The sequence below is a fragment of the Calypte anna genome, chromosome 14 (assembly GCF_003957555.1).
Source record: "Calypte anna isolate BGI_N300 chromosome 14, bCalAnn1_v1.p, whole genome shotgun sequence".
NCBI classification, from domain to species: domain Eukaryota; kingdom Metazoa; phylum Chordata; class Aves; order Apodiformes; family Trochilidae; genus Calypte; species Calypte anna.
This window is the reverse complement of record NC_044260.1, coordinates 4,386,626-4,403,537: the sequence shown is the minus strand read 5'-3', so window position 1 is coordinate 4,403,537 and position 16,912 is coordinate 4,386,626. Positions and strand designations below refer to the sequence as shown.

General features: G+C 39.0%; 2 protein-coding genes across 2 annotated transcripts in view; one reads left to right on the top strand and one right to left on the bottom strand.

Annotated features, from left to right (window-relative positions):
* Window positions 1–667: 667 nt before the first annotated feature.
* LOC115599175 (MAPK-interacting and spindle-stabilizing protein-like) lies at window positions 668–2,512 on the bottom strand. The gene is made up of 2 exons (XM_030460020.1): window positions 2,504–2,512; window positions 668–1,414 (listed from the first exon to the last, which is right to left on the bottom strand). Exons 1-2 carry the CDS (start codon window positions 2,510–2,512, stop codon window positions 668–670), a joined length of 756 nt encoding a protein of 251 aa, XP_030315880.1.
* SDK1 (sidekick cell adhesion molecule 1) overlaps window positions 1,426–16,912 on the top strand; it is a 383,067-nt gene continuing 367,580 nt past the window's right edge. The window contains exons 1-2 of the mRNA XM_030459721.1: window positions 1,426–1,502; window positions 1,773–3,158. Of these exons, the coding sequence (XP_030315581.1) occupies window positions 2,687–3,158 (472 nt within the window). The 5' untranslated portion in view covers window positions 1,426–1,502; window positions 1,773–2,686. The remainder of the gene's footprint in view (window positions 1,503–1,772; window positions 3,159–16,912) is intronic.

Genomic DNA, 16,912 nt, shown 5'->3' with positions numbered 1-16,912 from the left:
GCACACTCCCTGGCAAGAACCAGGCAGTGCTGCTCACCTGTGCTGCTTCACCTGCCTTATGCTACAAAATAAAGTGCTTTTTCCAGTCGAATATTTCAGTCAGGAACCCATAATGCCAGCTGTTAATAATTTGAAAAAATGACCCTGTGTTTGATGTGATAATTGACTGTGTTTGCCTGCGTGACTCTACCATACGAGACAGCATGTCACAAAAGGGAAAAAAAACCCCAAAATCCAACAACCAGAAGCCGGCTGCCAATCTTCACCTCAGACATTTGCTAAACTCACCGGGTAAACCCAAAACCGAGCTCAGAAACTTTGCTGTACCGCAACACAACACAAAGAGCAGGAAAGGGGGAGGGGGGGATGGATAATTTGCACCTCCAGGCTCTGGCACATACCTGCTGCTTTTGAATTTATTTTTTTTTTCCCCCGTCTTCTCTGCACAACAACCCAACACAAAATAATAACCGCTGCTGGGAACCCAGCGCTGAGGCAACCGCGCCCCAGCTTTCCTGGGCGTGCCCGGGGTGCCCCCTTCCAGCGGCGGCAGCCCGGGGAGCCGAACCGGGGGAGCCGAGCAGGGGGAGGCGGCTCCGTCTCCTCACAAGCCTAGAGGGCGCCGCGAGCGCGGGGACGCAGGAGGATAACCCGCGCGGCGCGGCCGTTAAACGCGCGCGCCGCGCAAACTGCCCCGCCGCCTGGCGGGCGGGAGCGCGCGCGCGGCGGTTAGCGAGGGCGGGGAGAGGCGCGGAAGGGCGCGCAGCAGCAGCAGCAGCATCATCTCCTCCTTGCCTTGCGCGGGCGCGGGTCCTGCGCGGCTCTGCCCCTCCAGCTCCTGCAGCCCAATCAAGGGACTGGATGGAGGAGGTGCCAGGCGAGGGGGTGGGAATGGAGCGCTGGAGGCGGCTGAGGGCAGGTCCCGTGCTGGTGGCGGGGCGCTGCGTGTGTGTGGTGGGTGGGTGTGTGTGGAAAGGGGGAGCTCCTCCCCTGGCGCCTGTGGAGAGCCGGCGGGCAAACCTGTGTGGAAATACCGTCCCCCCCGCCCAGTCCCAACAGTTCCACAGTCATATCCCCCCTTCCTATCCAACCGCTTCCTCCTGAGCTCTCTGGAGGACGTTACCCCCTCACACACAGACACAGCCCGGCTGAGGTGTAGATGGGGGAAGGTGGGGTGAGGCGAGGCGAGGCGCGGTGCGTGCTCGGGGTGCGGAGGGGGAGGTGTGTGAGGAGGAGACTTGGGGAGAGACGGGAGGTTGAGGCTGGAAACGCGGTGGCTGGAGCGTGGCTGCCGGGCTGGAGGGAGGTGAGAGGGGAGCGAGGAGGAGGGGAAGGGACAGGGAGGTGGGCGCTGGGGGGCATGGCGGGGGGAGTACGCGCCTGCGGCCAGGGGAGGGTTAAAGCCGCGCTTGTGCTGAAGGAGGCGAGAAAAGTTCACGTTGTCTTTCGGGAGTGGGTGGGGGGAGCTGGCAGGATTTTTGTTTGATCAACTTCGCGCTTAGGTGCTTTGTTTTTAACTTGCGCTTATCCCGGGTGTACTTCTTTTATAACTACACGTATTCTTTCTTTTTAATCGGAGGGGGGGTGAGGGGAAGGGAGGGAATCTCCCAGGAAACTTTTCCCTTTACGGAAGGCGGGACTGAAACAATAGCCGCTGCATTGTTTAAACGTAAAAACCTTTTTTTTTTTTTTTTTTTTTTTTTTTTCGGTAAGGTTTTATTGCTGCCGCCGCTGCTGCTGTTGTGATAGCGCTTCCCCTCTTGTGTTTACAGCTTCTGTGAGGGAGAGACGCTCAGAGGAAGAGCCGGGAGCCCTGGGCTGCATAAACAAGGAAAGCGGGAGTCCATCTAAGCAAAGCTGGAAGGATTTCACCTTGTTGCTGTTTGTTTCGGGAGATTTTTCCCTTTCCCCTCTCCCTGGACACTATTCAGCTGAGGGTTTGTTTCGTTGCTGCTTCCAGAGCCGGCCAGAAGAGAAGAGCTTTCCATATTAGAGGTTATTTTTGTCGTGGTCTCCCTGCAAGAAAGAGATCAGCACCAATCTTAGAGGAGGGAGATACGATCAACTAAGGTTTTCCCTACCTCCGGCTGAACGTGAGAGTTCAAGTGACACCGCCACTGGCCCCTGGCTGCACAGCGAGCCGGAATCACAGCCAGAGCTGCTCAATTTACCTGCTCGAGGACCCTTCAAACCCTTCTATTGACGGTAGAGATTTGTATCCACAGGAAAATCGGATTAATATAAACTATGCAGAGCTTTGTGGGGATATCTGGAGACTACCCTGTCTGCATGGCTAATCTTGAAATTGTCTGAAATAAATCCTTAGCGCAAGGAATAGGGAGATACTTTCAATTAGGTTGGTGGTTGTTTTTTGTTTTTTTTTCCTTGACGCTTTTTTTTTTCCCTTCAGCGAGAATTTAACACTTCTATCGCAAGGTTTTTGTAGGAGAATGGGACACATGCTGGGAAACTCATCACGCCTCATAGAAATCACAGGGCTAACAGTTTCCATCACCGTTGCGGTATGAAAGGTGCACTTTGGATTGTCTGCTGGTGGCTGAGATGGATCAGTCTTTCTATGTTTCTGCTAGCAATGTGCTGAAGGATCCGGATTTACTGAAATACTAAAGCCCGCAAACTTACTCCCTCTCTGTTGAAGGCATTGGATGTGTCAGTGCAGAGAAACATGTGTTTCACATTTCTGACTGCTTGTTTTCGTGCAATCAATACCTCCACGAGAAACATGGACATAGCTGGCGATTACCATACCGGGAGGCACAGAGGGTGCTGCTTTCGGGTTGCATGCAAAGTGAGCACAAATCCAAGAGTCCGGCGTTCCTGTGAAGTGGGGGCTTCTCTTCCCCCCAAACTCCGGGGCAAAGGCAGCAGGCGGTGTTCCCAGCCCACCAAAGAGAGCCCGGCCTCGGGGTGCGGAATGAGCAATGACCAAAGCGCTGGCAGGAGTGGCAGGCAGTCGGATCTGATGGGGATCAGTGAGTCAATAACTGTTGAAAGAAAGGTGGATCGTGAAATTTATGCCCGGAGGAATAGCAGGCGAGGCGGAATGATGATAAAGTTAAACTTCTGTTTCATCTTCTGGAGGGGATGGTGGGCGTTTCTGTTGCTTCAGCTCCACATGTTGCAAGCACTGGCACAAGGTAGGGCTAGAGACATTTTTGTTTATAGAAATGCTGCATCTGCTTTTTAAGAGACAGGGAATCTCACTTGGGTAGAAAGAAACCCTGTCACTTTATCCTCATCAGAGGTGAACTGCAGAATTCGCACTGAGTTGATTTGATATTGGAATGGTTGTTTCTTACAATCGTTTTTTTATGAAACAGGGATTTGCAAACTGTACCTACATGATTCTTTTCCTTTCCCGTCCTGTCCTTCCCCTATCTCCACCTCCCAGAGACAGTCGATAACCCCCTCGGGACCAAACCTGCTTTGTTTATTTACTTAAATCCGTCCGTAGGTTTCTATTCCTTCAGGCAGCAAAAGAGTTAACGTCTGGTTGTGTGCGTGTGTTTAAAAACACTGTGCAGTAAGATAAGTTATTAGGAGAAGGGGACTCATAAATCCTCTGACTAGAAGTAAATCAGGCATGTAAAAGGAATTCTTTAAACATACGAGTGCTGTTCTATGTGAACCTCGGTTAGAGCACTGTCCATTTCTTTTCGGATTGCCAACCCGAGACAAAAACTGCAATTGATTCGTATCTGAGCGTTTCCACATCAGAGATCCTTGCAGTCAAACGAGTCACTTGTAAACGTCGGGTCAGAGTCGACCAATAGATTTTAAATATCAAGTGTCAGTCACTTTGCATGTAAATTCCCCCCTCAAAAAATTTGCCAAATGTAGCTTAATTCTTAATAATCCTTTGACAGAGTAAACAATAAATGGCAGGCAGAAGCATTACAGTTGGCTGCGCCAAATAACATGCTGAACAAATGCAGCTTTCACTTTCTTTGCTGGGCTGAGTTTTATTGCTGTGTGCATTGTCTGGCTGAAGTGGTATGTGTTGTACAATGCAGAACTGTGTCGTGTGGGACGACGAGCTGGTTATTAGAAGCGGAAGTTAATCCCCTGTGAAGGGGAATGGTCTTTGTGTTTTAGTTCTTTGTTTTCAAGTAGTTCATAGGGAACAACGGTGCATTCAGTTTTAATAACTGGACGGGCTTGTGGGTTGAGGAAGAGGGTATGCAAGCCAAGTCTGCTGTAGTTTGTCTGCTCAGTTTGTCTACTGCATCCTCTGAAAGTTTGGAGCCGCGGGATACAGAGGAGTTTTAATCCAGTGTTTAATAATGGACTCCACCCACATAAACGTTTTCAATGCTTTATACTGTCATTACTATTCCCTAAGTACTTATGATGAGGCCTGCAAGCCTTAAGAGGGTATTGTTATTCTGAAACAATCATGAAAAAATTCTCTCTGCAAATTAAAATTAAAGAAACTTTTTTTTTTTTTTAAGTAGTTGTTGATGATGCTTTGTTTTGGGAGGCAAATGCTAATGATTTCTGCTGTTTACATTAAAAATGAAAAAAAATTCTCATATAAGGTAGGTTTAAGTGCCAGTGATACAGCCATCACTTCAGATGCCATGTAAACCAATTTTCTGTGACTTGACAGTAAACTAGCTATTTTTTTGATTAAAAAATGAATGGAAACTTCTATTTAGCATATGATACAGAAACTATTTTCAATAAAGTACTTCAGACTAGTGGAGTCATTGCTGTTGTGTCAGTATTAGATAGTACATATATACTGGGGAGTTATCTGGGTTTTATAAACTATCCTGAAGGAAAGTCTTAACACTAAGTTAGTTTCATCCACCAGTATTTAAGAGAGGGAGAGAAAGAGAAAAGAATAAGATAGAGCTGTTCCTGAGGAGTACTGGTGTAAAGAAAGGTATGGAATTTAGAAGAAATTATACAATAAAATATAACATTATATAATGTAGTAAGGAAATACTTTTTCATTTCTATATAATGCAGCAAAAGCAAATTACAGTTAGTCCTCTGAAAATTCTTTGACACATAAACCAGCATAGAGAACTTAATGTAGTGGTTTTATTAGGTTTTCACAAAAGTTGTATTAATTTATAGCTTATGGTCCTTTTTGTTCTCTGAATTGTAATGGATGCTAATACAGTCATCATTTTTATTCTAAAATTTAGTTCAGAGAGAGTATGACAATTTTTATAAAAGTCCTTCATGAAAATGGAAATTCTGCTACAGTCACAGAAAGTTTCTCGTGGAATGATGAGGTGCTGTGCATGACAGAATTACATTATTCCAGTTTATTTATGTGGTTTTAAAAAATGAGCATTCTAAATATATGGGCCATGGCTGTTTTGAATGCGTCACAATACTATGCTGAAACCAGCTAATGTTTCTGTAACAGCTCTTTCAGCATAAAGAAATAAGAAATATTCAGGCATACCTAAAAGCATGTTCTTTACTTGTTGGAAACAGATTAGATAAAGTCATCAAGTATGTAACACTATAATGTGAATGGAAGAAAAGGTTTTCAACTGCAACAGGTTGGTTGAGTGTTCTCTAGACTTGAATGATCACTCACATAAAGCAGATCTAGAGGCAAAGTGTAGATAAAACCACTTATAAATTAATTTTGTACTCAGCCCTTCAGCTTTGCCATCTTCTGGTAGTTGTGTTACATAATTAGGTATAATGATTTATTTGATTTCTTTTTCTAAGTTAATTTAATTATTATGAAACACACAGTGGTTGATTGTATTGAATAATATAGCATTCTTTTGGAACCTTAGCAGTGTTAGTGCAGACCTTCTTAGTACAGACCTTCTCATGATGGGAGTGGTTTTCTGGATGGAAAAAATGTTGGGAGTGTTAAAGCCCATGGCCTGTCCTAGGAGCAGAGCTTGGTGTGGTACTTCCATTTCTGTAATAGCTGGAGATGTGCATGGACACCTCCTTCAGACTACACGTCTGCCTCAGCCTGCTCACAGAATTGTGAATGGGAAACTTGCTGGGAAATTAACCTGAAAAAGTCTGAAAACTGTTGCACATTTCTTTGTTTGCCCAGTTCTTTGTGCCTGCCAGCCTCTGTGTGATGCTTCTCTTGGTGGCATTTTTGTTAAATTTGAGTAGTAGGTGCTAGTTAGCCTGAAGTCAGTGTGTGTCATCAAATAGTGATGAGATGCTAATTGTAATCACTATAATTATCCAATTAGAATTTGCAAGGTGATGGTAGATGTGAATCATCTCGACACAGTAAGTAACTCCTGCACTCTGAAGATCATTAGGCTGCAGTGACCTCTAGCTCAGTGGTCCAGCATGCCTGGGCATAGTCCTGTTGAATACAGGCAGTTTGTTGCAGGGCTGGAATGTATAGCTTATGTATGAGGTGAACAAATACTGATGCCTACTGAAGTACAAAATGTTTACTAGAATACCAAAATATTTGTATGGAAATAGAACAAAATCTCCTTATTTAAATAGGTTGGAAGTTGCTAGAGGCTACTCTTACATACATCTTAATGCATTTCAGTACCTTCCCAATGTCTTATTTTTGTTGAAGGGTGAAAGAATACTTAGAAAATATACTTTGGATTGATGGCTGTTGTTCAGAATGACTTTAAAATAGATAAAAGCAGTGCAAAGTGTCAGGATTTGCAGGAGATGGGTGTCTTTAAATATTAAGAAAGAGAAGCTTGTCTGATTTTTCTGAATTTTACAGCACTAGAACTGTAATCTTTTTATGCTACTTGATAAAATCAGTAACTCGGAATTCTACACATACCTGAGTGTTCATTTAAGGTGATACAATATCTGTTATGCTTTGACAAAGCCATGACATGGAAAATAGAAGAAAATATTTCTGGGGCCCAACTTTTTAAATTCAAGTATTTGATCTCGTGTAACCTACAAATATGGTAAGAGTCTTTTCAAGCAAATTTCAAACTCCATTAGATGCAGAGATGATAAGCAACTTGCACAGAGTATTAAGTAGTTGGAAGGGCAGAGAAATGGTTAAATGCGAGGGCAACACTTACTGAAGGGTGAAAAGCATTCTGAATTAAATGCAGAATGATATGTTTTTAACTCTAGCATGTCTCTTCTTCTAGAAGATTCTGTCATCTTTGTGCATAGTAATATATTTTGAATAACAAAGACAAATTTTGGTTAATAGTTTAAAGATTGAACTGATTAAACAAACCAGAAATATTTTAATAAACAGTCCTAAAGTGAATTGTTAGGAAACTGTTCAATGAAGGGCTTGGGATTTTGGGGCTCAGAGGGACTTTGTGGTGGTTTGTTCCTCTTACCAACAGATGAACAAGTCTTGAATGCATCTTGAGTCAAGTAAAAAAATTCATGCCTTTGGCAACTTTGCTTACAGCTTTACCTGAACATCCCATTTTGAATGGACTTGTTATTTAGCTCACTTGGACCTTCTTGCTGTGATGAGTCTGTACACTGAATAGAAGCAATTAGATTCCTCATGAAGCAATATCTTGTTCATGCTGAGTTCATTGCAGAAATAGATCTTTCTTCCTCCCTCTGCATATATACATACATAATATGTATTTAAATAGTTTTTAATGAACAAGTTGCTGATTTGTTGGTCTTCTCAGAATTGTGTTTTCTTGAAATTATAACGTAGAAACTAGAATATCTTTTTATAGGATTTGTGCACAGATTAGAAAATGCCAGAACTAAGGTTGCTTGTTCATCTTTAATCTGAATTTTTTACACATGTGCATTATCATTAATTTTAAATGGATACATATTTTTTTACTGTCTCCCTTAGTCAGAACTAAGACTGAATACTGCTCACCAATCATTTTTTTCAGTATTTTGTTTCCTTGCCAGTGTTTGGTTCCATCTTTAATTTACTTCAAATCTTTTAAAGTTGACACAAGAAGACTTTTGTTTGGACTAAAGGAAGAACTGTTAACAGCAATAGTGTGGCATTGGATTAGACTTCTTACAGTTATTACAGCTGGGAAGCAGGTGAACACTGAGACTTGGTGTCTGTTTCTGACTCCTGAGTGAGCATTTTCTAGTGAATAAAGACTCTTTTCTCCATATGCCTCAATGATGACCCTTCACCACCCATATAGCTCATGCAGAACAAAAATATAGGTCCTGGAAAAAAATGGAATTTCTGGAGTGATTTCAGCCTGTGCTGCTGCTGGTACTGTTACAGAGTGTTTCAGACAACTTCATAATTTTCATTCCTTAGGACTCTTCTGGTACGTGATGTCACAGGTAGAGCAGTTAAATTTACTGAACTGGAGATGTATAGTAGTTGACACCCTTTCATTTGGGAAGTGTATTTTTGGTATAAGTAGGTGTTGAGTAGATATGATGAATTTTATTTATTTAATTAAGTAAAATTTCCCATACTTTTATGGACCTAATCTTTGAAATGTCACAGCCTCGGAGTTTCCAACAGTTTCTATAGGAAGGAATTAGATCATATAGCACATATGGGTCTGAGCTGAAGGAATTGTATGGGAGAACCTGTTATTTTCATGTACAGACTTAACCACTTTTAAACATATATGAATGATTTAAAAATATTTATAAATTAAACAACTTCTTGATTCCTAGACATACATGGAATTTCTATGCTGTACCTGAGCATGAGTATTTTTGGTTTACTAAGAGTTATTTTTTGTTCTGCCCATGCTAGGGAAGAGTTTACTAAGACATATACTACTCTGCTCATATTTTTAGTATATATTATATATACTTTGCCTGCCCTTGATGTGTAATACAAATGGCAGCCACACTAATATTAAATATGTAGATCTAGAATTTTGTTTTTAAGGTTCATTTTCAGCTGGTTTGGCTCCCTGAAATTGGTCAAATTGGGAGCACACCAGAATCGGGGACAATGCAGAGGGCCAATGGCCAGGGAGCATGACTCCGGCAGCCATCACTTAGATCAGTTTAAATTGGTAGGGAGTTCTCAAACTCAGACCAAACACAGGGGAATGTACACTGCTTAACTTCTTAGAAAAGTGTGGAGGCTGCTGTTTTGGGGTAGAAAATAGAAAGCTTAGTGCCTTAAAGGGTTGGTTTAGAAAACTTAACTTTGGATCTTAAAGACCCTTTCAGTGAATTCCTCCCTCCATTAGATGGAGTCTTCCTAAAGAAAGTCTTCATAACTTAAGCTTGTAAGTAATATGAATACTCCTCTTAATCCCCTAATATCTCAATTCTGATAGATATAATGGGAATTATAGGGTTTTCTTAAAAAAAGAAACTTTAAGTTGCGAGTTCCAAAGGTTTTGCTTTTTAACATTCATGTCTAATATGCAGATTCATCATGTAAAAATGGTGGTTTGAGGTCCAACCACTCTGATAAAGAGAAGCTTTCACCACTGCTTTATTCCAAATGTGGAAGTGGATTGGACCATCTTATGTCAGTCCATCCAGATAAGTTCTGAAGTGTCATTCTTGATAAACGATAAAGCATTTGCAATTTCTAAACAGATAACTTGAATCTTTAATCCTGTTTTTCACATTTCCATGCTCTGTTGCAGCAGCCTGAAGAGAAAGCTGATTCTGGTAGATAAATCATTGTCCCTTAGGTCTCTTTAAACCACTTTATGGTCTTTCAAGCCTTAAGACATATATTCTTCTAATAAACTCCTAGGTCTAACAAGTTATCTAAAAAATAATTTGTTTGGTATAGCTCTCTTTGACTGGGAAGTAGAGAATAATGTTACATAGCTCCAATACATGCTGTCAAAATGGTCCCAGGCTGATTCCTGGCTGAAATGGAAGTTTGTAACTCATTATTACACAAAGAATCAGAAGATCTGGTAGATACTACTTCCATCTTCAGATTCATGTTTGTTTAACTTTGTATATTTACCAGCTTTGGTAAGTGTTTTTGGTACACAATTCATAGGAAATCTACTCAGTAGAAATACTGCTTTTTAAGGGAAAGTACTAAGAAAATAGTAGAACAGTAATGCAAATATTTCAGATGTTTAGTAATTTAGAAAAAAGAAACCAAAACAACTTTTGTTATACTTTTTGCTCACTTAATATTGGTGTTGAACACAGACTGTACAGCACAGTCATTGCACATTGGGAAACGTCCCTTGTTTCTCATCCCTTATCTGTCAAGAAGTGCAAAGGACATTAGTGAATAAATACTCCTGAAATAACTGCATGGTATGTGGTGACTGGAAGAGAAACATACAGTGCTATGTTATACTTGTAGCTCAAAGATAACACCTTGATCATAACATTGAACACACATCAAGTGAAAAACTGTTGTAGTGGGTGGGAAGAGGTAAGGGGAATTCTTTCAGTTTATCTAAATGTGTGTAGTGATTTGTGTATTTTTATGTGCTCTTGAATCTATGCATCTAGAGGTGCAACTAACTTTTCTTGCAGATTGTTCAGAACTGTTTTATTTCCTTTAGGAGAAACACAAATATGTCCTTTAAACTTCGAGCACTTTTTAATTTTTTTTTTTTTTTTTAATTCTGTAATGCATAAAAACCCTTTTATTGTAGTTCTGTTAACAATGCACTGAAAATACTTGTGTCCCATGCTGAAGACTGTCTCACACACCCATCTGTGTGTCTCACTGTTCTCCTCTTTTTCTTTGTCCCAGGTCAATAGAGCCTCTATCCCAATATGAAGCTGTTTTCTGGTCGTTTCTCCTACATGCTATTGTGATACAAATAATGGCTACTGCTACTAAGAGATTTCAGTGGTAGTTTAAAGTAGTTTAAACCCCCTCATTCTACATGGTAAATGTGGAAAAGATACTTTAGTTACCCTCTAACTGGACACAGACTAGATTTCATAGGATGCTCATCTAAAGCAGGATCTTTATTGTGCTGCAAGAGTTTGCTCCCAACAGATGAAAAGAAAGTTTGTTCAATAGTAGGTGCTCCCAGGCATTGTTTTTCGAACGTGCTAGGTAAGACTAAGAGGCAAGAGATCAAGAATAGTGTCTCCTGTGTTTCACATTTTGCTGTTTTTGTTGCCATGAAGAAGCTACATTTGTTTGTAAGGAGGACAGTAATTGAAGTTACTTTTAGAAACCATTTAATACATGCCATTTCACACACCAGATTTTAAGTTACATGCTAGCAACTAATTTCCTATTTTTCTTCAGATTTTTTTTTCAAACATAACTAGTTACTTTTTTATCACAAGAAATATCAGATGTGTCTTAAATGGGGAAAAAAAAATGTAGATTTTTGTTAAATATATTTTCTGCATTAGCATGTGCAATCATAGTTTAAAAAATATAATAGTCTCTCTAGTTACCTTAAATATTTTTATAATTTTTTGTTCAAGTTCTGTGATATCTTCTCTTGAAACTACCATGCAACATTCTTAGATTTTAAGGACTACCGAGAGGTCTGTGGTTTTTATTTCCTCTTGGAAGCATACATACTTTATATAGTAATTTCTTGAAATGTGTAGGCAGAGAGGGTGTTTCCTAGTCACAGGCCTTGATCATCCCAGTGCTCATTATCAATGCAACAAGGCTAAAATTCCACTTAAAAGAGTTTCTGTTCATGGAAATGGGAGAATAGGTTAATAGATTCTACCTTAGTTCAATCAACCAAAACAGACTGGGGATGCTGTTGCTTAATGAAGTCACCAGCTGATAAATTTCAGGTGAACCAGAAGATAAATCTCCCAATTTATTCACAAGTTTGAAGTGTCAATGGATAACAGAGCAGAGTAGATCTCACCCATGCATTGTGAAAAGTGGTTTTGAAGCCCTTTATGCAGGACCTACCATCTTTATTTCAAGTTCCTCTGTATGGATTCAGTAGCAATGTTATGCAGGCTTAATATTTTTTTCATTATATGTGATTTATTATTGGCTTTTAATGGGTCAAATATTTATGCATGTTTTTCTGATTCTTCAGTTGAGAATTTTGAGTTAATAAGAGTCATGTCAAACTCGGAAGTTTTAAGTGCTGTCAATTTAACATTACATTTACTATGTAAATGTATCATAATTAAAATGATGCCTTGTCAATCCCATTCAGGTTTCTTATGAGCGTAATTTTCACCTTTTGTATACTGATTATAGCTGTGTCTTCTGCTACCCACAACCCGAACAGGCATATTTACAGCATACTAGTGTCAATAAAAATCTGTCTTTTTCACTGTTGTGCCTGTAAAAATTGATGAGTGCAAATCTTATTAATTCTAAGGTGCATTCTGATCTCAGCTGAAGTTCCATCCCCAGAAGTTTTCAATCATCATGAGCTAGAGCAGCTGGGTAGTAACAAAAAGCTGAGCTCTTCTTGGTCACTCTGCTAACTTGGCAAACAAAAGAAAAAAGTAATTGTCAGTTTGTGCTTCTGCAGTCTGCTCAAAAAGAGTTATTAGGTTAATAAATGTCCAGTGATAATATGTAATATCTATTCTGTTGCTGTAATACAAATGAGGTAAAGGTTTTCATATTCTATCTAAAAGATAAAGTGCTGAGTATTTTTTGATTTCCCCATTTACATATGAAAAAATGTTCTAACATGAAAGAACTATTCTTCCAAGAATTCTTAGTGCTCTGTGTATCTCTCTATAGAGCTGCTGGACATTATAAATACCAATAAGCCAGCAGCTTTTGTACAAATGTTCACTATAGTGGCATGCTGGTTGTCACTTTATTAGAATTAATGGCATAACTACTCATTTTTACTTGGAATTCATTGCAGCATGAAGTGGTTAGGCATTGTTGCTTTGGTAGATTCTGGCATACTGCACATTTTTTATAACCAATTAGTGGGTGTTGGTGTTGGGCACATGCAATGCATTGAGTTGTCACTCACACTTGAGTTGAATTTAATTAACCACCATATCTCTGTGTTTACCAGGAGAGGTCTGTTGGAGCTATTATCATGTGACAAGGAGAGGGCATATTATCTAACTTGGGGAAGAAAGAACATATTTCCTACTGTTTGCTTTATTACAAGACCAGATATCGTGTTGTTCTAAGGACATGACTGCTCTGACTAAGAGCTCCCAAACCCAGTATTAGAGTTGCCAGATATGGGTTTCTCATAATTTAGTCGAATCTTAAATCCTGTGTGAAAGGCAAATTTTGATTGTGTACATATTTGCAACTCTCAGTCCCTTTCCAGATATCCAACAGTCTCAGCTACTTTGAAATTCTGGAAAAGTGGCTACCATGCTGAATATACTGTGTGTGTACATGCTTGGTCAGATGCATCAAGGAAAATAAATCACAAAGCATAGATATCAAGAGCTCACGTAGTAAGCTGATGTGTTGAATTTACTGTACATAAGAAAACTTGTCTATAGACTGATACCTTGTGGATTTTTTGAAGCCTTCAGTTTCCTCAAGCTCTCTGAAGTCCTGTTAGTGGATGGTCAGGTGCTGGTCAGAAGTTCTTTGACTTTTCTGATTTTTGTATATGATGTATTACATCTACAGAGAAAAAAGTGTTAAATTAACATATTATTATTAGGAATAAATGTAAAGCTTTGCATAATTATTTTTTCCCAAATTACATTTTAATACCTTTGCTTTTTTTTTTTTTTTTCTGTTTTTCTTTGCTGTTGCTGTTTTTGAAGATCTTTCTTGAACTCTTACCTGTAAATTCCTGATCCTGTCTATCTGGGCAGAGAATGGAATATATCTCTTGCATACTGTGAGTTACGGGGAGAAAAGTTCATTAGGAAAAGCAGTTAAAAGCTGCTGGCTCTTGCAGAGTGTTTTCTTGGAGCAAAAATCCTGGGGGACTCAAGAGAAACAGAGCTCTCCTGTAATCCTGCAGCCTATGTAGTTGTGTCTTTCACTAGGTAGCATCTGAGGTTCCTGTTAGTTTGACCTGTTTATCAAAATGAGCATCAAACTTTTGCTTTTACATGCTAGCCACAGGTTTCTGTACCTCAAACAAGGTTTAGAGCTTTGGTATTTAAGTATGGTACATTCCATCACTTTTTTGAAAAGGGCGTTTACTTAAATACTGTCTCCTGGGTCCACTTTGATCTGTTCTCCTCAGATTGGAGACAGGCAGAAGAGTGATTCCTGTGATCAGAATGGAAGAGGAATCCTTTGTCATTTATCTTTTTTAATGTCTTGATGGCTATTTGACCTTCTGGGATGCTATTTCTCTTCATGCATCATGCACTGAATTGTTTATTAAGTCCTGAACAATTAACCTATGCAAACATTCAAGGCAAAATAATTTGAGCAGTTATTATTATCTTATATATATAATGTGTATTATATATAATTATATCTGATACACTTGTGCAGTATCAATATTGCAAGGATATTGCAAGGATCATTCATTCGTTCATTTAACTTTGGGATAGATCTGACAAGATGATATAATTAAAAGGAAGAAAATACATCTTAGTAAGCATATTTCTGTGTTACTGAGCAGCTGTTTAGGGAAACTTAGGCACTTTCTTATCTATGAATAGCAGGTTGGAAGAACTGGGCAACAAAAATACTCCTGTAGCTGTACCACTTATTTCCTGGAAACTGCCCTATAAATTCTCTTATAGACTATTAGCAGTTTATGATAAGGTGTGTCTGATGACAAGATTACTCTGAGTCTAACTGAAGAAAATGATAAAGACAGAAGAACCAAGCCTTAGAAGAATGTTTGATTAGAGTTTACTGTAGACTTCTTTATACTGACTGGTTCACATGGCAATATTGATATGAAAAGCTGCTGTGCACAGCTTTTGATTCTTAAAATGGATGCACAGCAATGGGAAAAATCAACCTCATCAACAAAAGGAGTTTTGTTTTATTTTTTATGGTATTGTACATTATTAATCTAGTTATTTTTAGTCAGTCTTTGTGTTTTGAAAACTTTGCCAGACTTGTCACTATATTATTGTAAGTACTCTTGTATAACAAATTAATTTCATATTAGGCAAATATATATATTTAACTAGCATACCATTTCCTCTGGCAAGGCATGTTGATGTTAAATTAGGTTAGCTAAATTCTGTATCGTCAAAAAGGCAATATAACTAAATACATATGGAATACATTGAAGGACATATTACTACATCAACTTTGTAGAGAACCATGTCTCTGGGAGGCAGACAAACATTATTCTAACTTTATTGCTGCTTTGAGAGGTAAATGACCATAATAAAGTAAGTATAGCTTCCTAATTTGCAATTAGTATTGTTTTTAATAATAGCTTAATTTGCATGTTTTTCTTCTGCTGAAAACACATGCTTTTAATTGTTCCTTTTTTTAAGGTTAAACTGTTCTGTTTTAAAAAGTTTGTCTAAATGAAACGAGATGGAAAAGTAGTCTCATGTCAAAACTACTCTATTTTAGTTAGAAACTCAGTTACATATTCAGTTCTTGTCTAACATGGTTTTCAACTTGAAATACTTCACACCATTATGACTTCTATCAAACTGTCAGACTTCTCTGTTTTGTCTTGGACAAAATGGACTATTGTTTAGAGCCTAGCATCAATGTTAGAGGGGATAAATTATTGATTGTTGACATTTTGCACAACAAGAGTAACATCTGATTACTCTAAGATCTTTCCTATAGGATGGAATTTGATTTCTTTGATCTTGTGTAAGTAGAAAGCATATGGTAAGTTGATTTGGAAAAAATACAGATAAATGTATTTGAATTTGCAAATACATTTGTATTTGCAAATGTAAAATGCTTTTACAAATAAATGCTTTTTTTTTTCATACTTGCATTACAAAATGCCTTTTTTTCTCCTTTTCCTCCTTTTCCTCCTTTTCCTCCTTTTCCTCCTTTTCCTCCTTTTCTTCCTTTTCTTCCTTTTCTTCCTTTTCTTCCTTTTCTTCCTTTTCTTCCTTTTCCTCCTTTTCCTCCTTTTCCTCCTTTTCCTCCTTTTCCTCCTTTTCCTCCTTTTCCTCCTTTTCCTCCTTTTCCTCCTTTTCCTCCTTTTCCTCCTTTTCCTCCTTTTCCTCCTTTTCCTCCTTTTCCTCCTTTTCCTCCTTTTCCTCCTTTTCCTCCTTTTCCTCCTTTTCCTCCTTTTCCTCCTTTTCCTCCTTTTCCTTTTTTTTTTCTTTTAAATATGCTAATCTTTATAAGCTGCTTCTGGTGTGACATATGGTATATAGTTTTGTTTCAGTTCTTTGACATCAACCTCGTTAATGTTACATAAAAGTGTACGATTGGCAGGGCAAATTAGTATGTTCAGCGGCATGATACTTATAAGACTTTGGAGAAGTATCCAGGGTATTCATCTGTATTATAAGTAGACAGCTGTTTGAAGAGGACTTATAAATTCTCTTAATTGTATGTTTGTTCCTTTTCAGACAGCACTTCTTTTGGGCCTGTTTGGTCTGATGGAAAAACTGCAGATAAATACTTCTGAATAAAGAGCAAAGCTCAGTTAAACATATGTTTATGTTCTAAAAAGTTTTCTATAAAAAAAAAAACCTCTGAGAAGTAGCTAAGATTATTTTCTTAGGGGGATGGAGCAGTGTGGAAGAAAAACAAGATCAATTTAAATTGCTACAGTTGGACCCCTCTTGTTTGTGTTTTTATGTTTTTGCCCCTTCCTTTTTGATCACTGACCCTTCTCTGTTTATAAGTAATTACTAAGGATGGCTTCAGCTGGGGAATGGAAAACACTTCCAGCCTTGTCCTGTGGCCTCATGCTAAAGACATTTTTCAGATAATGGGGCACAAGAATTTGAGTTTCAACTCCTTGAGCTGAGGGACATGACTGATAGGGGTCTTTTCCAACCTAAAGGATTCTGTGAACCCACATTTCTTATCCTGGAAAGAAAAGTATTGAATCTTTGGAAAAAGCAGTGTGAGTAGTTTTCTGTGCTGAGAGACTATTGCAGAACCTAATGCCCTATCTGTGCTGCTAAACAAACCAGACCAGGCACATTCTCTGCACTGAAGCCATTTGGCATGGCAGAACCAAGGGCT